A 23,321-nucleotide genomic window follows, 5' to 3' on the forward strand; every position below is an offset into this window, starting at 1 on the left:
CTCCAATATATGCCTATTCTTCCTCTTAGCAACTCTATTTTGTTGAGGTGTACGGGGACAAGTGCTCTGATGAATGACTCCATGGTCAAGGAAATATGAGGCAAAGGGTTTTGCAAAATACTCTTTGGCATTATTTGATCTGAAAACTTTGATTTTGACTCCGAACTGGGTTAGGACCATTTGATGGAAATTCCAAGTCAGAGTAGGGACCTCATCTCGAGAGTGCGTAAGATAAACCCATGAAAAACGAGTATAGTCATCAACAAACAACAAAAAGTATTGATACCCCCCATAGCAATTATATGATATGGTCCCCAAACATCAGTTTGTACAATTTCAAAAGGAATAGTACTTCTTTTATTGCTCAAAGAATAGGTTGTTCTACAATGCTTTGCAAGTTCACAACTTTTACATTTTAAACAAGACATCTGGACCGACTCAAATAAACTAGGAAACAAACTCCCTAAAGTCTTAAAAGACAGATGACCCAACCGATTATAACAAAGCATAATCTGACTCAGACTGAGAAACAAAAGACCTTCCAATTTCTTTATCTTCCCCATGTAGACACCCTCCAATCAGGTAGGTTCCATTTGTCTCACGGCCAATCCCAGTCACCTTCCTTATCTCCAAATCTTGGATAATACATCGATCAGGAAAAAAAGTACTGAACAATTTTGATTTTTAGTGATGCTACTAATTGACAATAGGTTAGTACTAAGTTTAGGAACATGCAAAACTAAGGACAAGGAGATGGCAACTGATAATCTAATGTTTCCCTTCCCAGAGATGGGAACAAGGGATCCATCAACAATGGATACTCTATCTTTGCCAGAGGATAAGCAACAAGTAGTGGACAAAGAAGATAAGCCTATCATGTGGTCAAATGCACCCGAATCTATGACCCAATAAGGTCCATTGTTACCTGGGCCTGAAACATGATATGTTGATGCCTGTGTACCTGAATGAGCAAATGCCGAAGTAGGAGTAGCAGATGTAATCAATGGCTAAGATGAGGGGGATGAAGTACCAATTTCACTTTCTAACTGAGTCAGAGTAGCTCAGACAACGGCTAAAGTGTCTAGGGATGTGGCTCTTGTGTTGGAAGAGGATGCATCATCAGTAGTAATAGCCACATTGGCATTCCCCTTTTTATTTCTGAGCTTTGTTGGCATTAAATGTGGATATAACTTCCAACAAGTGTCCTTGGTGTGCTTTGGCTTCTTACAATGGTCACAAACTAAATCCTTTTTATCCTCTTTCTTTATGTCCCTTTCCTTGTCACCCCAAATTTTGGTTTCACGGCAGCCAGGATTGATTCCATAAGCTGAAACTGCAACATAACCTTTCTCCTACTTTCCTCACTATGCACTAGAGAATAGCTTGAGATAAGGTCACACTCTCCCTTTGTGAGCAGTTGTCTCACAATATCATACTTTGAATTCAGTCCAGCTAGGAATTCAAAAACCTATTGGTCTTAACCTGTTTTCTATAGGTTTTTGCATCATTTTGACTTTCCCACTCAATAGTTTCTAGATGATCAATTTCATGCCATAAAGATTTCAAAGTGGAGAAATAAACTGAAACTGGCTTCTCTCCTTGTTTGAGATTATTTACTTCACATTTTAGTTCATAGGCCCTATCAACATTGAGTGGCTGAGAGTAGGTTTCCTTCATCACTTCCTAAATTTCCTTAGCTGTTTTTTCCCACAAATAATTGTGGCTAATATGAGGCTGCATAGAGTTACACAGCCAAGTCATGACCAAATAGTTCTCTTGAACCCATTTGGCATATGAAGGGCCTTTCTTGGCTGGTTTCTTTACATCTCCATTCACATAACCTAACTTCCCTCTGCCCCCAATCACCATCATGACTGACTGAGCCTATTCCAAGTAATTAGAACCATCAAATTTAATAGTAGTAATTTGAAAATTGTTTTCTCCCATGTTTCCAGCCCCCAAAATACCTTCCCCTTGAGTCTTAAACTCAGCTCCTGCCAAATTTCGAAAACTCCCCACTTTCTGGAGTATTTCTGGGTGGAAAATCTTTTCTTCAGAATGTATTCTGTGTGACAGGGTGGATGAATCTGTTGATCACCTGTTATTACATTGAAAATTCTCTTCTATCATCTGGGTGACAGGGTACAGCTTGTTTGCCTTCAAGGGTTGTTGCCCGGTGTTGGTGGAGAGTTTCTTGAAAGAGTGGCATCTACAAGGTCTGAACAAAAGAGGAAAGGCCGTTTGGAAAATGATTCCTGGAGTAGTGTGGTGGACATTATGGCAGGAAAGGAACTCTAGAATCTTTCAGAACAAAGGCAGCCAGGTGGAGGATGTATGGAAAAAAATTGTGGGAAAACTGTTTTCTTGGTCATCAGCTCAGTTTAACTTAAACAGTTCAGATTACAGTTCCCTTTTTGATTATGTAAATCTTTTTGTAATTGCTGATGGGATGGTGGCTTAGTTATTTTATATGTTCGTTACAGCCTCTAGTTGTACAGGGTATTTTATTTCTCTTAATGAAAATCTTACTTTGTCTCTTCTTAAATAAAAAAAAAATCTTGGTGGGTGTATGCATGCATGCATTTGCATTTATGACCTTAAAACTGATAGCATCCCTAATGACTAAATCGTTATTTTATGTAATTACATATTCATAGTTGGCAAGCTATATATGGAGCATGGTCAATGAAACCATGGGATTCTAGGTTAAGGAATTTTAATTTAAACCATGCAATTTTTCTGATCCATGTTTTACTGTTTTTTATTCTCTGAGGCCTAGTTGGATGCATGGATTCATAAGAAAATTTTCCTTTGAGTAGTCGATCAAGACTACAATCTGTCTTGAATTTAAAAGAAAAACAGATGCAAAAATTGAAGAGGAGAAGAAGAGAAGAAGCACACGAAGAGAATTTCAGAAAAGAGAGAGGGAAGGTCTTAACATCTGCCGATCCACTCTTAATATTTATATAAATGTTGATTAATTGTAAAAGGGCTGAATTGCCCTTATTGCTTACATGGCAAATAGAATAAAAGATAACTAATAATAAAGCTGAAATAACTACCAACTAACACTGTCATAACTAACTGAAATAATGCTGCCATACGGACACAATGGGGTTCACATCAGTCTTCTCTACACTTTGCTAATGACTCACTGGTGTTGTTTTAAATAATTTGGTACCTGGGATTTGTTGTGCTTTGCTTCTTCAGTATTTCTTTTGGTTGCCATGAATTTTTATTTTTTTTTCTTGGGAGGAGGGTTATCCTGTTTAACAATCACTGATTAAGAAGAATTATTCTTATCTATTTTTTCTTATTCTACCTCATTCTGCCTTTATGCTTGTGCACATTATTGGCTTAAAATCTGGGACAGGGCAGGGCTACAGTGTTGTGCTTCCGGAGAAATTACAAACAGGAAAGTGGAACGTATATAGGTAGGTTGGTGTTTTTTTTACCCCAACTGCCTCTAACTAGTTCGTCAAAATTGTTTAAGATACAATTCTTGGATGGCAGATCTGCACAATCTCCTTTGATGCTTGTGAATAGATTTCCAGATCATCCTCAAATTGGAACTCTGCATGACAACTTTGTGTAAGTATGCATCCCTTCTATTCTCCACTAGTCCTCTAGCTTTAAGTACCCAATCGTATCATTTATGTCATCTGAAAGACTTAAATGGCTTATCTGGAAGCTTATGACTTTCCTCTAATGTTATGAATTTAGGCATGCAGTTAAGACTTTTCAAGATCACAAGTATTTGGGTACACGAATTAGGGTGGATGGAACAGTTGGGGAGTAAGTTATTTACAATATTAAACTGCAAATTGCATATTCATTTTCATTCTTATTTACTTATATTAATCCTCTAAACTCAAAGGTATAAATGGATCACATATGGAGGAGCAGGTACTTACCGGTCAGCGATAGGTTCTGGTCTGATGTACCATGGAATACCAAAAGTGAGTTTTCATCTCCAGATAATCTTGTTTATCATTGCCATTTGTTTTTATTTTTTTTTTTGTTTCTTTGTGAATCTTAAAATTGTTTTGAATATCTGGTTGCGTATCTAAAGTTGTAGGTCCATAATCTTCACCGAAAATCCAATTTTTCTTTTTGTGCTTTAATTTTTTGGGTGCAGGGATCTTGTATTGGACTATATTTTATCAACAGACCTGAGTGGCTGATTGTTGATCATGCCTGCTCAGCATATTCTTACATCTCTGTTCCTTTGTATGACACTCTCGGTGGGTTCTTGTCGGTTCAATGAGCTATAAATGGATTCATTCCTAGTTTGCCTATGCCCGCAGGGTAGTTAAAATTTCTTTTTCTTTTTTCTTTTTTGTTTTCTTCCCGTGCAGGCCCAGATGCTGTCAAGTATGTTGTGAACCATGCTGGTGTACAAGCAATATTTTGTGTCCAACAGACACTAAACATTGTGAGTTTGTTCCTGGTTTCTTTCACAATTTAACACTCAACTAATCCCTATAAGTTAGTCAAGTACATCTTCTTTGGTCATCCCACTCCATGAATGCTTGTACATTTTTTTTTCAATACTGGTGAGCTAGAACGTTTTTTTTTTTTTTTTGATAAATGGTGAGCTAGCACGCTACATGCTAATATTTAATATTAATGGGCTATGAAAATCTGATCCTAACTTAAGTAATCATCTTCTTAAAATTTTTTGTGATCTATATGGTAGATTTTATTGCTCTTTTGGAGGATTCTATCTTGAAAATTATCCCAGAAATCATATGTTAATTTTATGACCCTTTTGTCTAGACAAATGAATTGATTTGTCAGTACTTACGAGTTTCATGGTCTAACAAGTGTTCTGTTATATAACAAATCATAAGTGGGCCTTAAAACATGAAAAACCTTGTAATAATCAATTTAAACCATTTAATGATTTGACCAGCAGGGGGATCCCTTGTCTCTCCTACTTTTATTTGTGTGATGGAAGTTTTGGGGAAATTGACTTTGAGAGCAGTATCAGGTGGTTTTTTGGAAGGTATTACAGTGGGTGAGAATAACTTGGAGATTCCCTTGTTACAGTTTGCTGATGATTTAGTATTCTTTAACTTTACAAAGACAAAGGAAGGGGATGCTGAAATGGAGGAGACTGGGAAGTTTATGGCTGCAGGGAAGTGGAAAAGGCCTTTACAGGTTGAAGCTAAAAGTTTGCTCTTTGAAAAATGTAGGAGTTGGTCTTTAAAGATCAGGGAAGAGAGGAAAGCTACAATCTTCCTAGTCAGAGAAGCCGCACAATGGTTGAAGGGTTTTGTTGATGGTGCAATGCTTTCTATTAGAACACAAGGGTGGAAAAGTTCTTTGAGTATACCGAATAGAAGGTATGAGATGGTGCTGCGGTGGAATAGGAAAGGGTGGTATGTGACAGTCACAGAGATCTTTGAAGATGATAAAAGGCAAATGGTTTGCCTGTCGGTAGGAATGGAAACAGGGCAGGGCGGGGCTGGGTTTTCCATGCCCCGTCCCCGACTGCGAACTCAAAAAGGGGTAAAGGGCTAGTAAGTCCCAACCCCATCCTTGTCCCCGTAGGGAACAGGGATCCCCGAATTTGCCCCGTCTTGCTCCGGTCCTATGTGCAAATTGATTTTTTTTTATTTTTTTTGAAGCCTACTTAGAACTATTTTATATATAATATAATATAATATAATATAACTAACATAATATAATATAATATAAAGATACACACTTTTAGTCAGGCTGGTTTAGGGCCTAGGTTGGGACGGGGTAGACAATGGTTCTTCCATGTTGGAGTTTTTCAGAAACCATCTTCCAGCCACTGCAGTCCTTCCCTTCCGGCAGTGTTGGTGAGGTAACATAGAAGAACTAGTGTCTGATAGAAATCTTTGGTAGGGTGTCTATAAGGAGGTGGTGGAGAGTTATTAGAGGCTCCACAAGAATAATCTGGAAAAGGGAGTGTGAGAATTTGAGAGAAAAAATGAATTGATTGTATTGTCTTGGAAGGAGCATATACACAGCTGTATATAGAATTAAAGAGCTAACTTACATGGTGATAAAATGGGAAACTAGCTTTTCCTAGAAAACTAATTTCTATATCAGTGGGATTCTCCAATTAATATCCCATGATTCTAGGATATTCCATGATTCTAGGAAACTAACTTATGTATGTTTCCTAAACTGATGGACCTAAAATTATGGAGAATCAATCAAAGAGTCAATCTTCTACTTTCCAACACTCCCCCTCAAGCTGGTGAATATGCATCTTTCATTCCCAGCTTGGAGATAAGTCCTTGGAATGCCACACTGCAAAGCCCTTTTGTCAGCACATCTGCCAATTGACCTTTCGTTGAGACGTATGGAGTGCAAATTAATCCACTATCTAGCTTTTCCTTTATGAAATGCCTATCTATCTCAATGTGCTTTGTCCTGTCATGTTGGACGGGATTGTGGGCAATGTTAATAGCTGATTTGTTGTCGCAGAATAATCTCATTGGACCTTCCTATCTGATCTTTAGGTCTTCCAAAATTATCTTGAGCCATAGTAATTCACATACTCCCTGAGCCATTGCCCTAAATTCTGCCTCCGCACTTGATCTAGCTACCACATTCTGCTTCTTACTCCTCCATGGCACAAGATTTCTTCCAAGGAACGTACAGTAACCTGTAGTGGACCGCCTATCCACGGGAGAGCCTGCATAATCTGCATCGGTGTATGCCTCTAGGGCTAATACAATATTTCTTTTAAACAAGATTCCTTTGCCAGGATTAGCCTTTAGGTAATGTAGTATCCTATAGACCGCCTGTAGGTGAACCTCTTTCGGGTTGTGCATAAACTGGCTAACCACGCTCATAGCATATGCTATGTTTGGCCTTGTGTGGGCAAGATATATAAGTTTTCCTACTAATCTTTTGTACATTCCCTATTCAAGACTGGATCTTCATTTGCTTCTCCCAATTTGTGATTTGGCTCAATCGGTGTGGAGGATGGTTTGCATGCTAACTTTCTTGTTTCTCTTAAAAGATTTGTTACATATTTCTGTTGTGAGATAAAGATGCCTTCTCTGGAATGAGCTACTTCAATCCCTAGAAAATACTTCAATCTCCCAAGTTCTTTTATTTTGAATTCTCTGACTAGGCATATTCTCAAGGCTTCCTTCTCCTTTTCATCATTTCCTGTCACAATTATGTCATCGACATATACCAGAAGAGCCGTAACTCCCCCTGCATCCGAATGCTTTATAAAGAGTGTATGATCTCCTTGACTTTGTTTGTATCCGATGGCAAGCATGACTTTAGTAAATCTTCCAAACCACGCCCTAGGTGATTGCTTGAGACCATATAGTTCTTTCTTCAAACTGCAAACTTTATTTCCTTTTAGATTTCCTTTGAAGCCCGAAGGAATATCCATGTATATCTCCTTTAAATTACCGTGAAGAAAAGCATTGTTTACATCAAATTGCTCCAAGTACCAGTCGAAGTTAGCTGCTAGTGACAACAAAATTCTTACCGTATTCATCTTAGCCACTAGAGCGAATGTCTCCTGATAGTCAACACCATAGGTTTGTGTATATCCCTTTGCCACGAGTCTTGCCTTGTATCTTTCTAGAGAGCCATCTGACTTGTACTTTACTGTGAAAACCCACTTGCAGCCCACGGGTTTCTTTCCTGGTGGTAGGTCAACAATTTCCCATGTTTGATTCTTATCTAGAGCCTGCATCTCTTCTCTCATAGCATCTTTCCATTTCTCATCAGTAATGCCTCAGATAAAGTATTAGGAATATGAATGGTGTTTAGAATAACTAGGAAACTTCTATGTGATGGTGAGAATTTTTTAAAGGACACAAAATTTGCTAAGGGATATAAGGGATGTTTAGTGCATTCTCTTGTGCCTTTCCTAAGGGCAATAGGAAGATCTTGGTCAGGTGCTAAATTAGAAGAAATTTCTGGAACTTTATTTACCTCATTCTCAGGATTAGGAGTTGAATCTTGAACCTGCACAAGATTAGGATCCTGGTCTCTTCTTCTTGAATATACCTGCAATCTCATAGAGTCACAAAGTTCAACATTCTCTGTCATGGGTCTGGTATGAATGGGTGAAGAAGTTGGTTTGGTTTGAGGTGGTTCGATAGGTGCAGATACAGATTGAACTGGTATAGATGTTGAGTTTGGGTGTTGAGAAACTGTAGGTAGACCAAGCGGGAACAAATCTTTGTCCTTATCTTCAATGAATGACAAGGACTCCCCTTGAAGATAAGGTTGAGTGAATTATGGTGTTTTTTCTTCAAAAGTGACATTTGTTGTACGTAGATTGGGATAAAATTGAGAAAGTGTTTCCATTGGTGTTTTAAATCCCAGCACCCTCGAAGGTAATCGATTTATAATGTATGCGGCTGTAAGCACAACTTCCCCCCAATAGGTTTTTGGAACATGCTGGTGGAAAAGTAAGGCTCGGGTTGCAGCTAGTAGATGACCTTTCTTCCTTTCTGCTACTTCGTTTTGTTGTGGAGTATTAATGCAGGAGGATTCATGGATAATCCCTTCTTTTTGAAAATTTGGGGATAAAGTTTGGTTGAAATAATCCCGTGCATTATCCTATCTAAATCTTTTGATTCTGACCCCAAACTGATTTTGAATCATGTTATGGAAATTTGGGAGTACACTACTTACATCTGATTTAGATTTAAGAAGAATGGTCCAAGAGACCCTAGTGCAATCATCAATAAAAGTGACGAACCATCGTGAGCTAGACACATTTGGAACTGTGGAGGGTCCCCATATATCACTATGGATCAAAAAGAATGGGGCTGAGCTTCTCTTGTTACTGATTGGAAAGGGCACACGCTTGTGTTTTGCAAATTCACACACATCACAATGAAAATATTCAACACTCAATCCTTAAACAAGGAGGGAAACATAGTTTTCAGAATTCCAAAAGATGGATGCCCTAGTCTAAAGTGATGAAGCCAAATGGTGTCTTTGTTGGATGATGAAAGGAATGACAGAGATAACTTATCCTGGACAATATTTGATTTGCATGATTCTTCAAGATAGTAGAGTCCATTCTTCTCCTTAGCAAGTCTAATCCTCTTCCCTGAATCTTGGTCTTGAAATATACAGTAAGAAGGATAGAAAAGCACATTACAGTTCATGTCATGGGTGAGTTTTTGGATGGATACCAGGTTAGTGGACAATTTGGGAACATGAAGGACATTTTTTAGTGTAAATGATGGATTAATATGGATATCCCCAAGGCCAGCTACGGTAGTAAGGGAACTGTTTGCAATGGCTATTTTTCGATTGCTTGGGCAGGGGGTATAAGTGCTAAAATGTAGTGAGGAGTGAGTCATGTGATATGTGGCTCCTGAGTCAATAACCCATAAATACCTACTAGGTTCATCTGAGACATTTAGTCCGTGAGGAATAGAAAACTTACCTAAGATTGCAAGAGAGCCTGCACCACCAGGTTTCTCCAACGATCCTAGAAGCCCCCTTAACTTTTCGGTCTCCTCCTTATTGAACTCGGTCTTGTTTGGAGGCTTTTCTTGGCTCAGCTGATTCGTGGTGAGGTTAGCTTGATTTCGACTCTTCTGTTGTCCTCCTCGGTAGCCCCATTCCCTGTTCGATGGTTTACCATTCAGCTTCCAATACTTCTCTTTGGTGTGCCTTGGTTTCTTGCAATAGGTACACCAAAGAGACTCCTTGTTGTCCCGTGCAGAGGACAAATCTGTCTTCATTCCTTCCAGTATTGTCGGCTGTTCCATCCTTGTAGCCATGGCTGAACCTTCTAGTACTTGGGGTTCAAGCAAAACCCCCCTACGGCTTTCTTCAGCACGAATTAGAGAAATAGTCTCATTTAGAAATGATACCTCTTCTTTGCCGAGAATCTGGACCCTAACTTGATTAAATTTTGCGTTGAGTCCTGCAAGAAAGTCATAAACACGATCTTTTTCGATAAAACTCTTTAGGATTGCTGCATCCGCTGCACATTTAGTCTCAATGCATCGATAATGATCGAGTTCTTGCCACAGGTTCTGCAGTAAATTTGCGTACTTGGTAACTGTCTTGCTGCCTTGTTTAGTTGCTCCAGTCTTGACTTTAATTTCATACACTTGTGCTGCATCACGTTTGAATATGTTTGTTGGACGGCATCCCAGATCTCTTTAGCCGTGGATAAAAACATACACGTGTCGCTGATTTCAGGGTTCATTGAATTCCATAACCATGACATGATCATGGAGTCAGCTTCGTCCCATGCATCAAATCTTGGATCTCCTTCGGTTCCGTCCCTAAGAGATGGCTAAGCTTTCTTTTTCCCTTTAAATATGTTCGAACAAACTGAGATCACTTCAAATAATTTTTCCCATTCAACCTATATGCTGCCTGAATGTTTTGCAGGTTGCCAGATGCTTGATGGGAGGAAACATCTTCCGATTGTGCAGTGGTATTTGATACGGTGGCTTCTGACATATTGGGTGGGCTTCAAGAAAGAGAGAAAAACAGACAATGAAGGTCTGAAAAATTTAGTAAGGGTTGGCAATTGTTAAAGTTCAGCCTGCCCTAGAAATCTGTTTGGTTTGTTAGTTGTAAAGTAAACAACTAGAAGGAAGAAAAGAAAGAAGAAGGAAGAAAGGGGAAGGAAAAGAGAAAAGGTCTGGTTCGATACTTAAGAAAAAGTCAACCTAGATTCAACCAGACCTGTTATTATATTATTAATGTGACTGGAAAAGACAAGAGTGTCCTTATTTAAGAGGCACTCGAACTAACATAATAGTACACATCAGCACTCTCAACAGGTGTACAAAGACTAAAATACCCCTTCACTAACACCCCCCCTCAAGCTGGTGAGTATATATCATATAATCCCAGCTTGTTACATATGTAGTCCACTCTCCCCCGACTCAAACCTTTTGTAAACAAGTCTGCCCACTGATTTCCTGTATTAACATATGCAGTCTCTATCACTCCATTCAACACCTTATCTCTCACAAAATGACAGTCAACTTCGATGTGCTTGGTTCTTTCATGAAACACTGGATTGGAAGAGATATGAACCGCTGCTTGATTGTCACAATAGAGCTTCATTGGAGTACTGATGTCATATCCTATCTCCTGTAGAAGATTCCTTAGCCACACTAATTCACAAGCAGTATGTGCCATGGCCCTATATTCTGCTTCTGCACTGCTTCTTGCCACAACTGTTTGCTTCTTACTTTTCCACGTTACCAGGTTACCCCCCAGGAAGGTACAATAGCCTGTGGTAGACCGTCTATCAGACATGGAACCTGCCCAATCAGCATCGGTGTATCCTTCTACTTCCAGCTTTCCACCACTTTTGTATAGTAACCCACGGCTAGGGGCTCCTTTCAAGTACCTCACAATCCTTAGCACTGCATTCCAATGTGGGACCAAAGGTTTCTGCATGAACTGACTCACCACAATAACCGCAAATGAGATATCTGGCTGAGTAATGGTTAGGTAGTTTAGTTTGCCTACAAGACGTCGGTATCTGCCAGGGTCTTCAAATACTTCACCTATATCACTGCTCAGCCTCGTATTGGTTTCCATAGGTGTCTCAGTCGGTTTAGTACCCAACAAACCTGTTTCTTCCAATAAATCCAGCATATTTCCTCTGACATAAATTAATGCCATGCTTAGATCTTGCTACTTCTATGCCCAAAAAGTATTTCAATTTGCCAAGGTCCTTTGTCTGAAAGTGTTCCTGTAGGAATGCCTTCAATATGTCAATTCCCATTTTATCATTCCCAGTCACAACGATATCATCTACATACACCACCAGTAGTATTTTTCTTGCCGGAGAGTCATGTCTGAAAGTGTTTTATACCACACTTTTTGACCACCTCACTGAACCTACCAAACCATGCTCGAGGGGACTATTTAAGGCCATATATAGCCTTCTTAAGTCTGCATACCTTACCATCCTCCCCCTGAGCAACAAACCTTGGTGGTTGCTCCATGTAGACCTCCTCGAGCAAATCACCGTGCAAAAAGGCATTTTTGATATCTAGTTGATGTAGAGGCCAATCATACATAGCTGCCAGGGAGATGACAACACGAACTGACCCTATCTTAGCAACCAGGGAGAATGTCTCTGTGTAGTCAATGCCATAGGTTTGGGAGTACCCTTTCGCTACTAGCCGCGCCTTCAGGCGCTCAACACGACCATCTGGCAAGTACTTAGCGGTATACACCCACTTACAACCGACAGCCTGCTTCCCAGGAGGAAGAGCGGTGAGGTCCCAAGTGTGATTATGATGGAGTGCAGAGAGCTCTTCTTCCATAGCACGGCACCACTCTAGAGAGGTAAGGGCTTCCTAGACATCCTTAGGAACAACCACTAAAGATAACAAGGAGATGAACTGGCGATGGGAGGTGGAGAGGTGAGTAAGGGAAACAAAATTGGAAATAGGATGAAGGGTGCAGGTGCGTTTACCTTTCCATAAGGCAATAGGGAGATCAAAGTCAAAGGCTGGTGTCGGATCTGAAGCCGGATCTGTCGACGGTGATGAAGCCAGAGGAGGCGCAGCCGGTACACGTGGGCGATGTGTATACACGTGACGGATAGGTGGGCGGTCAACGGACGGTGGCACCGGAGGCAAAGATGTAGGCACGACTGGAACCAGAGGAGGAGGATCAGCCATAGGAAGGGGAAGAGGAGGAGGTGATGTGGAGGAAGCAGCATCACCGGACCCCATGAAGAACGGAGTAGACTCGAAGAAAGTAACATCAACACATACCAAAGAACGACGAGAACTGGGATGGTAACACTTGTACCCTTTCTGAGTCCGGGAATAGCCAAGGAAGATACACTTAAGGGATCATGCATCTAACTTGTCAGTCCCGGGACCCAGATTATGGACGAAACAGGCACACCCAAATACCCGAGGAGGAAGTGGAAACGGAGACATGTTGGGAAACAGGACACTAAAAGGAGAACGACCATCAAGAATAGACGTGGGCATCCGTCTAATTAAGAAACAAGAGGTGAGCATTGCATCACTCCAAAAGGGTTTGGGAACATTCATGTGATTAATGAGTGAGCGGGCCGTTTCTACAAGATGTCGGTTCTTTCTCTCAGCAACCCCATTTTGTTGTGGGGTGTAGGTACATGAAGTTTGGTGTATAATGCCATGTTGGTCCAAGTATTCTTGAAAAGATGAAGACAAGTATTCACGGCCATTATCAGAACGGAAAATTTTGATGTGAGCGCCAAATTGATTGCGGATCTCAGCATAATATTTCTGGAAGATGGCAAATAGTTCACTTCTTTCTTTCATTAAATAGAGCCACGCCATTCTTGAAAAGTCATCAACAAAAATAACAAAATATCTGTGTCCATTATATGACATCACTTTATAAGGACCCCAAACATCTGAATGAATTAAAGAAAAAGGACTCGACACACGGTTATCAACCCTAGAACTAAAGGGAACACGATGGTGTTTCCCAAATTGACATTTATGGCCCTAATGGATATAGGGAGAGGGATCAGTGTTTTGAAAGCACAAGGCATAGGGGCCAATTTGTGCCCGAGGCGCGCACCTTTTTGAAGCAAGGCGCAAAAAAAAATGCTAAAAAATAAAATTGTCAGAAACTTCAAGAAATGCCAAAAAAATATTAAACATAATATTAATAAAAATATAAACTTGAATTTTAAAATAAATGTTTTAAAAAACCTATTATCTAAAATTAAAATACATAAACATAACATGTAAAGAATATTCAAATGAGAATTTAAAAATAAAATCAAACATATAAAACATATGGGGATTGTGGGAAGGGCCATAGTGTGTAGGTGGGGACTAGGGTCTTTAATGTAATAAGGATTGTTGAGGAATCCAATAGGCGAGGCAAAGAACTACAACCAGCATGAGGAAGTTCAATGAGTTTGTAAATTCTTTTGAGTTTAAGAAATTGCCTCTCTTGCACAACAACTTCATGTGGTCCAATCTCCATACCAACCCAACTTGCTCTTAACTTGATAGATTTCTTTTCGCAGTGGATTTGGAGAATTATTAGGAAGATTTGGCCTCGAGGGCCTTGCATTAGAATAACTTCTGATCATTAGCCAATTTCCTTGTCCAGGGATGATCAAAGGGGAAGGGTCCAACTCCATTTAGGTTTGAGATATATGTGGCTTTGTCATCTAGTATTTAAAGAAAAAGTTAAGGAGTGGTGGGGAGAGAGTAATCAAATGATAAAATGGGAGGGTCTGAAATTTCATCATAAGCTGAAAGCTTTGAAAGCCAAAATAATGGACTGGAACATTTGACAGTTTTGGAGATTAGAAGAGAGAAAGCAAGATGTAATTGATCAAATTGAGCTTTTGGATGAGAAAGAAGGAGAGGGAACCTTTGGAGAAAATGATAAGCAAGAGAGAAGGATATTAAGGAAGTAACTGGAGGATTTGATGACTCAATCATTTGATAGAAAACATGGCTCTTGATGGAGCACAATGGCAGGACCGGATTTGTGTAGTTTACCCCAAATAATTTGGATTGAGGCTGAGTTCAGTTGTCTATTGGTATTTTTTATGGTATCAAAGTATAATCCTCTGAAGTCTTTTAGATTTACTGATTGCTTGTGTTCATGTCTCTTATGCAAAATTCTTTTGAATGCGCCACATTCATATGTTGTTTGTCCAAACTGTGCTCCTGCAACATTTCTTATGTAGTCACCTGGAATTTACAGTTGCTGAGCTTCTTATCTGAGATCCCAACAGTACGTCTAATAGTGGTATGAAAATTTCACTTGATCCCCCTTGTTTTTTATTTTGGCCTTGAACAAGCTGAAAATATGATTTATGCTGATTTTCCAGTTGTCAATTTTTATATATACTCTCTGTCACAGGTAGTTGGAGGTTTAGATGGACAAATACCATCACTTCCATCAACAGCAGGGGTTGAAGTTATATCATATTCAAAATTACTTAGTGAGGTAATTGCATTTTCTTCTTTATCTACAGTTATGCATCTATTTATGGAAACACAATTATGGAGTAATGATTGAATGCTTTAAAGATTATTTTATGCATGAAAGCAGAAAATGATATTGGGGCTAGAAAAATGTGACAGTAGGAACGATAGCAGGTCTAGGAAGTAGGTTCTACCTATTGAAATTTTGAACCCTAATATTTATTTTTCTTTCTTTAAATTGTTTTTGCACTATTAAGGATAAATGACTCCTGTGTTTAATCTGCATCTTTTAACTATGGGTATGCCAGTAGATCTCTGATTCGTTGTAGCAGTGGGATCAAATCCCACGACTACTAGGGTTGGGGGGTTAAGGGGATGGGCTACCCCTGTTGTGTAGCCCCATGAAGCCTCAGAAAAAAACTATGGCTATGTTAGTAATTGTTTAACCTTGTTCTTTCTGTATCTGTACTTCACTAGACTAGTAGTAGTAGGACGAGAAGTGGTCATATATGAAATGTAGCAGGATCGGTTGCATTCATTGTGGCAGATTTGTCTTTGAAGTACTCTGTCTGACCCGATCTACAAAACTTCTTAACCTGGTTATATTCATTATGGCTACCCCTTTTTGGTTATTTGGTTGTTGTTGTCCTATCATTATTCCTTATAGCTAGCTATTGAGCTAATAAGGAAAGAATTATGTCAGGATGCAAAGGGGAAGAAATGGTTGTATCGCAATCAAATCCACCGGAGGGAAAGGTCTAGGCTTCCTGTACTAGGGTTTGGTCATTTCTGCCCAGGCCTTTATCAAGCTTGAACATAATGCAGGCCGGGCCTGGGCCAAGCAAATCCTAGGCCTAGACAGCCTGCCCTGGCCTAGAGGTTTTATATATGTTTAGTATTTTTTATATTTTACCTATAATTTTAAATAGTTCAGATATATACTATTTATAATATATTTTTTTATATATGTAAAATTTATAGTATATATATTACTATATTAAAATACATGTAACAAATAAACAAGAGACCAATAAGCGGTCTACTTGCATCCAAAAAGTGAAAAGAGAATCTCCCAAATACCTGATTCAAATGAACAGGAGATTAACAAATGAAAAGAAGATTCAGCATTTGCTTTGCATAAGAAACACATATTGGGTGATAGGCGCCAGTAAGGCTTCTTGTTTTAGAGTAAGTCACAAGTATTTATCTTCATATACACCAATCAAAGACAAAAACTATTTATCTTCTTATGAAAAGCCACCAAGCAGAAAGCCCTAATTTTTGTTGGGACCAGCCTTCTCCAAATGGAAAACTGGAAAACAGCTTGGGATATAGGATCATGAGATTGTTCCACAGAGGAAGATGCAAATGAGAAAGAAGCAGAATGACAGGAGTCCAAATATGAGAGTCTGGTTTGGACTTACTCTCTTGGGAGCTGCAGTATACCCAAGAGGGTAATGTTTGCTTCTAATACATTTAAATGGTTCCTAGGAGATTTCCAGAAGGGTTTTATTTTTCACAAAATCACCATCTTTAATGCGTGTTGCAAGTTCCTGCTTTCATTCACACTGATTTAAAATCCTTTTGAAGATGCAATGGATTTTGCACATTATGAGAAACCTCAGGTCCTCAGCTGATATATATTTTGTTAAATTTTATGTTTGTCTGTATCAGCTCAAAGGAGAAGCTTTTTATCTCTCTTGGATTTATTGAACATGGCTCTCTTTCCTGATTAGATTGAGCTATTTTTCATTATCTTCTGGCAAATTAGTTTAATTGTTTTATTTTGATTGCTATGGTTTAATTGTTTTATTATTATATGATTGGATGGCATTTAGGGTCATAGTAGAGTTCAGCCTTTTTGCCCTCCAAAACCGGAAGATGTTGCAACCATCTGCTATACTAGTGATACAACTGGGACACCAAAGGTATTATATTTTATGTTTTTGTTAACTGATTTCCCTATCTTCTTTTGTGTCCGAAGTGTTTTCTGGTAATATCTTGGTTCTTATATTAACTACATAATGTGGTTTTGTTCCTCTGAGAAGGGAGCTGTATTAACTCATGGAAATTTGATTGCAAATGTTGCTGGTGCTAGTTTTTCTCTCAAATTCTGCCCCTCAGATGTGTGAGTTTATTTGATTTCTTTCTGTTACACAGTATACTGCAAATGTTACTTATATACAGCTACTTCACATTCGTTTACTGAAGTAATTTGTTGATTTTGGCAGTTATATATCGTATCTTCCATTAGCACACATTTATGAACGGGCTAACCAAGTTCTATCGGTATACTATGGAGTTGCAGTTGGTTTTTACCAGGGGGTATGTATCTCAACTCTTAACTGAGTAGCATTCCTGCAGCAAATTTCTTTGATCTTTTGACATTATTTTTGCATATAATTTGCTATTCTGTTACACAATCTGATCTAATAATTTGAAAGCAGGAACCACTGGAGTACGTAAGTCATGTAGATTCTAGTGCAATGTCTAACCATAAACAAACAAATAGAAAGCATGAGAAGCATTTTATGTTACATCTTTAGTCCCAACTATTTTAGGCAGTTAAATCATAAATGGCATTGTCAGCACTAGCTGAGATTTTTATATATAGAAAATCATAAATGGTGTTGTCAGCACTGGTGGGATTGTTATACATTGAAAATTTTCTGTTATGGTTCTTGAGAAAATAACCAAAATTCATGAAGTAGGTGATATTTTAGGGGAAACAGGTTAATTCCAACCTCCAAGTATTCATCTTTTTTTTTTTTTTTTTTCAAAATTCTACATTGTTGAGCTCTTGTGAAAATTAAGATTTACATCTCCTTTCCTCAAGTAAGCTAACAATAAAACTGGAAAGTTTCATTGACACAATTGAACAAAACTTAAGATGCTTTGGATTTTCTCTCCTCCATCCTCAGAAGTTAAGAATTTCATTTATTTTGAAGCTTTTTAGAAGGAAGAAGATTATATGCTGGTAAAAGGATGAAAAAAGAAAGTTGATCTGCTTTTTTTTGGTAAATCTACTCTGTAAAACCTTTTGGTCAATGTTGAAGATCAGAATTTTATACAAAATAGGGGTGGAGGAGACTCAAAAGGAAATTGACTGAAACCTATAAAGAATAGACAATCAAGAGCTAGGAAGTCAAAGTTTGGGCTCAACCATCTGAGATTCTGAAGGGAAAGTGCTGTGAAGATTGTAATCCCACACTGGTACACTGAATAGAAAAAATGGAGATAGAGAGGGGGATGGAAAGCTGGAGAAGTGAAGGCTTGGTGAACAAGGAGAAAAATATAATCTCTCAATTGTCCACTAATTTTATATTTTTAGATGTGGAACCTGGCTTTCTGACTTAAGAACACCTGAGGGTTTAGGTCCCTCCATTCACAATAAAAGAGGTCTGTTTTACTCCCCAAATCCTCAACATCTTGAGGAGATTCCTAAAACCTGGTTCTTGTTTGGTCATGGCTGATACATTTGCCAACTCATGTTTTTTGTGAATACAAATGTACCATATTTTTTTTTTTCATTAACCAGATCAAATAACTTCTGAAGTATAAGAAGAAATGAAAAAGATGTTCACCCCAAACACCAGAGCTTTAGCCTCTATGATATGAACGTTTGAAAATTCAGGGCCCAAAACTCCCCAAACCAGCCTTGGCTATTTTTCTCTGATCCTTGATCTCCACCTGCTTTACACCTAAATCTTCTGTAGGAGGGTAAACCAACAAAACACAAGCTGAGAGAGAGAGTGCAAATGGGCCACTACACTCCGTTGTGTGAATCAATGAAGTGCAAAACAGCTACTACTAAACAAGCCATTATAATAATTGTTTGGGGTGCTAAATAAGGGTGCAACTTGTTAACAGTCCCAATGATGTATTATATTACTGTGGTCCTTGTTGTATTACACACACACACACACACACACACACCCACCCACCCACCCTTTGGGGTGGGGTCAATTCAGAACTCCTCAACTGAAGCTAGGGCTGTTTTGATCAACCCTAGCCTAGCTACTCTATTTGCGGTTTCAGCAAGGGAAATGTTCATAGAACTCTCTGGGAAAGCATCTATTTGAACTGGGTTTCAGGAGAGTGAAGGACTTCAGTAAGGCTTTGGTAGGGAAGTGGTTATGAAGATTTATCTTAAAGGAGGATAATGCTTTATGGAGAAGAATGGTGGTGGGAAAGTATGGGATGGTAAGATTCGGGTGGGAATCCAAAAAGGTGAGATCTTCTTATTGGATGAGTGTCTGGAAAGTAATCATGAATTTTGGGAAGATGATTGGTGTGGGGCAGGCAAGTTATGCGAACTGTATCCAAGGTTATACAGACGGGCCGAGGATGAAGTATCTATAAAGGATTGCTATGATAGAAGGGGGGATCAGCTGATCTGGTGTCCAAAGTTCAGAAGGCCTCTAATAGACAGAGAGGTGGAGGAATGCTTACACCCGCTGGAGAAATTAGAGGAAACAAAGCCATCACCTCAAATAAGGGGTGAACTGTGGTGGAAAGAGTTTCAAGTGGATATTTGGCCATTCTTAGGGATGACTCAGATACAGCGTTTGGGGAATTCCAATTCCCCCAAATATCGAGGCATTTGCATGGCTCGTGGCAATGGACAATATCTTGATAGTGAATCATCTGAAGTCCAGGGGCTTTTGCATGGCCAGCATGTGTTTTCTTTGCATAGAACAGGAGGAAACTGTTACTCATCTTTTCATATCTTGCAAGGTAGCTGGTTTCTTGTGGAAGTTCTACACCTCACTGTTTGGATTTCCAAATTTTCAGCCAGAAACTGCAGCAGAAATTTTTCTACTTGGCCAAAGTTAAGAGGAAATAAAAAAGAAAGAACTCTCTGGAGCTGCTTACTGTTTGCTATTTGTTGGAACGTGTGGAAGGAAATAAATAGAATAGTTTTCGAAGACAAATACTGGAATCTCCATAAGATTGTAGCGGCTGTCAGTAACTTGATTGTAGATTGGATTTTGGTCTCTCCAGCTTTTATCCAAGTTGTAAAGAGGAGGTTGGTGTATTTCCCTCTTCTGCTCAATCAGCTTCTTCCTTTCTCTTGGGACCCTAGATTTGGTGTTGCCCTAGTGTTTTCTTCTTCCTAACTACCCAATTGTAGTTCTTTATGAGCTCTGAAAGATATTTCACTCTTCTTTCAGTTAGACAGTCCTGGAACACTGCTGGTTTGGACTGTTAACACTAAGAACTATCAAGTTGGATCTGTTTTGGCATGCTTTTTGGTGATTTTGATTCCTCTATAGGGTGTTATATTTCTGTGGACTGTACAACTGAAGTTGTTTGATTATACATATCTGGACCTGGTTTCTCTTCTGTTTCTTTACGTTTTTTCTGGACTGTTTATTTTTATTTGTGATGGCTGAAAAGGACATTATTCTGATGAAGTTTGATAGAACCAACTACAGTATGTGGAAGTTCCATTTTGATTTCTTTGTTGAAGGAAAGGGGCTGAAAGGCTTTTTAAATGGGACAGTTTGTAAACCTAATGAAATAGACACTAAGGCTTTTACCCAGTGGAAGCTTGACAATGGGAAATTAGTCTCTTGGATTCTATGAGAAGACTACGAACAACCTATGAGATGTATTCCTATTTGGAAAAGGTGTATCACCAGTCCAACTTGTCAAGACAATATCAGATTGAGTTTGAAATATTTATTTACAACTAGGGTGAGAAAAAGATACTAGAACACTATGCGGGCTTCATTGATTTATGGGTAGAATATGAACTGGTTTACTTTGACTCGTCTAATTCATTAGAGTGTGTTAAATATCTGCAACAACATTTTGAGAGAGGAAGGTGAACCAGTTCCTTATTAGACTGAGACCTGAATATGAGATAATAAGGTCTAATATTTTGAGCAGAGACACCGTTCCGGATTTTGATTATATGATGGAGAGTTGTTGAGGGAAGTGACTAGACTCATGATTGCTGCAAACATAGAGGGGAAGCAACTTGACTCAGGGGCTGATATAGTTTTTATTGCACAAGGGAGTAAGAAATCTGGCGGAAAGGATCTTTTTAAAACCCAAATGTTATGAATGTAGAGGGTTTGGACACATAGCTTCACACTGCAAGAAAAAAGAATGTTTGTACTTATTGTAAACAGCATGGTAATATCATTTTGGACTGCCTAGTTTGTCCCTCTAAGGGTACTGTGAAGAAGAATCAGCCACTTGGATCTACTTTTTTAGACAGAAGTCAGAAGTTTTTCCAAGCTTTCAGTTGTTTCATGCTATGGTTTGAGTTCAGTTTCAATCAAGTGTGTAGATCTTACGCTCTGACTCAGGGGGAGATTATAGTGGTGGTGAATCTCATGGTTATTTGAAACATCATGGCATACAAATTCAATGGAGCTATCCATACACTCCTTAGCAAAATGGTGTGGCAGAATGGAAAAATGGCCATGTTCTCAGTGTTGTGAGGACTCTTCTGCAAGAGGCACATGCGCTTTCTTCATTTTGGGTAGAGGCAACTAGTACGGTCGTGTATCTCCTCAACATAAAATGTTTGGTTGCCCTCCAATCCAAATCTTTCTCATCTTCATGTTTTTGAATGTCTATGTCTTGTACATGTTTCCTCTCGTGAACTATCTAAACTTTCAGCTCAATTGGTCATGTGTGCCTTTGTGGGATACAATCTTAAACACAAAGGGTTTCTTTGTTATGATCCCTCTGCCCGTCGTTTTCGTAATTCTAGGAATGTGGTTTTTCTTGAGCATATCTGCACCTTCTGTTTTTATTTTGTATGACTTTGATTCACATGATGCTTTGTCTTCAACTACTATACAGGATCTTCTCGTCTTCTCTCGTAAGCGAGTTCATGGTCTAGTGCCTGTGCCTCTGACCCCCCTTCCTCTTGGTCCAGATCCTTAGTCCATCTAAGATCACCATGTAATGTAAGTGATACTCTTGTTTCAAATACCCATGTTGTTCCTTTCGTTCCTTTTTGTCATTCTACTCTTGTTTCTAGACCATCCGATTACTATGGTTTTCCTTCAGACTATAGTTCCTTTCCTACTGTTTTGTCTTCCACAGATATTCCTTATTCTTACTAGCAGGCCATTAGCAGTCCTCAGTGGAGAGGTGCCATAGATGCAAAGATTCAATCTCTACACGAGAACGTCACTCAGGACCTCATCCCAGCTCCTTTAGATGGCTCTATCATTTGGAGCAAGTGGGTTTACTTTATCAAGTTGAAACCTGATGGTTCTCTAGATTGATACAAAGCTCATCTTGTGGCCCAGGGTCATACACAGGAGTATGGCATTGATTATGAGGAAACATTTTCTCCAATGATCAAGATCACTACATTTCATGTTCTATTAGCCCTTTTTGTATTATATTGTTGGACTATTTGTCAATTGGATGTGACAAATGCCTTCTTACATGGGCATCTCAAGGAGACCGTATATATGAGACCCCCTCTTGGGTACTATAGTGATCCTTCCCTTGTATGCTGGTTAAAGAAATCTCTCAATGGGGTGAAGCAAGCTCCTTGGGCGTGGTTTGAAAAATTCATGGATGTTGTAAATGCTGGGTATAGCTGGAGTGCTTCTGATGACTCTCTCTTTGTTCAAAGAAGGCCTTAGGGTATTATGATTTTCCTCTTGTTTGTGGATGATATGTTGTTGACTGGAGATGATGTAGAGGGAATTCAAGACCTTAAGTCTCTTCTTCATAGTTCCTTTCACATGAAGGATTTGGGTCTTGTCACCTATTTCTTAAGACTTGAAATCCAAATGAGTCACTGGGGATATTTCATTTGCCAACATAAGTATGCCTATGATCTTGTCATGTTGGCCGGCCTCACTGATGGTAAATAGGTTGATACTCCATTGGAGTTGAATGTTAAATTTTCCAAGTCAGAAGGTTCTTTATTGCTTGATGCCTCCCTTTATCGACAACTTGTGGGGTCTCTCATCTATCTCACTATGATTCATCCTAACATCTTGCATGCGGTTTAGGTTGTGAGTCAGTTTGTCTTTGTTGCTTGTCTACCCCATTTGATTGCTGTACATCAAGTTATTTGCTATGTTCAGAGCATCTTATTACAGGGACTGTTCTTCTCTTTGTCCTCTCCCCTCTATTGATATCAAAAGTAGATAGGGAGGGGATAATAGATGGTTGTAAGATCAGAAGGAATAATGTCTTTGTAACTCATCTCTAGTCTACAAATGATATTATCTTTTTTTTTGTGAGGGAAGCGAGTTGAGAAGAGTGAGAAATCTTAAGGAACTAATATTATGCTTTGAGAGAATTTCCAATCTAATGATCAATTTTGAAAAGAGCTATGTAGTAGCGGTCATCTGGTTGACAATGAAGTTGAGTCTATTGCAAACTCTTTGGATTGCTCTATTTCTTCTTGGTCCA

At 39.0% G+C, this 23,321-nt stretch overlaps 1 protein-coding gene across 3 annotated transcripts in view; it reads left to right on the plus strand.

The window, feature by feature from the left end:
- The window catches only part of LOC104612087 (long chain acyl-CoA synthetase 7, peroxisomal), a 117,060-nt gene that overhangs the window by 7,911 nt on the left and 85,828 nt on the right, over positions 1–23,321 (plus strand). For 2 of the 3 annotated variants that reach the window (XR_016085130.1, XM_010279405.3), the window contains exons 2-12: positions 3,374–3,434; positions 3,514–3,591; positions 3,724–3,795; positions 3,878–3,959; positions 4,139–4,244; positions 4,359–4,435; positions 14,695–14,739; positions 14,854–14,940; positions 16,757–16,846; positions 16,967–17,046; positions 17,150–17,243. Coding sequence is in view for 2 of the 3 variants with exons in the window: in XM_010279405.3 (XP_010277707.2) it covers positions 3,374–3,434; positions 3,514–3,591; positions 3,724–3,795; positions 3,878–3,959; positions 4,139–4,244; positions 4,359–4,435; positions 14,695–14,739; positions 14,854–14,940; positions 16,757–16,846; positions 16,967–17,046; positions 17,150–17,243 (872 nt within the window). In the remaining variant the exon portion in view is untranslated. The remainder of the gene's footprint in view (positions 1–3,373; positions 3,435–3,513; positions 3,592–3,723; positions 3,796–3,877; positions 3,960–4,138; positions 4,245–4,358; positions 4,436–14,694; positions 14,740–14,853; positions 14,941–16,756; positions 16,847–16,966; positions 17,047–17,149; positions 17,244–23,321) is intronic. The other variant, XM_088902393.1, reaches the window with a different exon arrangement.

The sequence above is a fragment of the Nelumbo nucifera genome, chromosome 4 (assembly GCF_055504915.1).
Source record: "Nelumbo nucifera cultivar China Antique chromosome 4, China Antique-T2T, whole genome shotgun sequence".
NCBI lineage: Eukaryota > Viridiplantae > Streptophyta > Magnoliopsida > Proteales > Nelumbonaceae > Nelumbo > Nelumbo nucifera.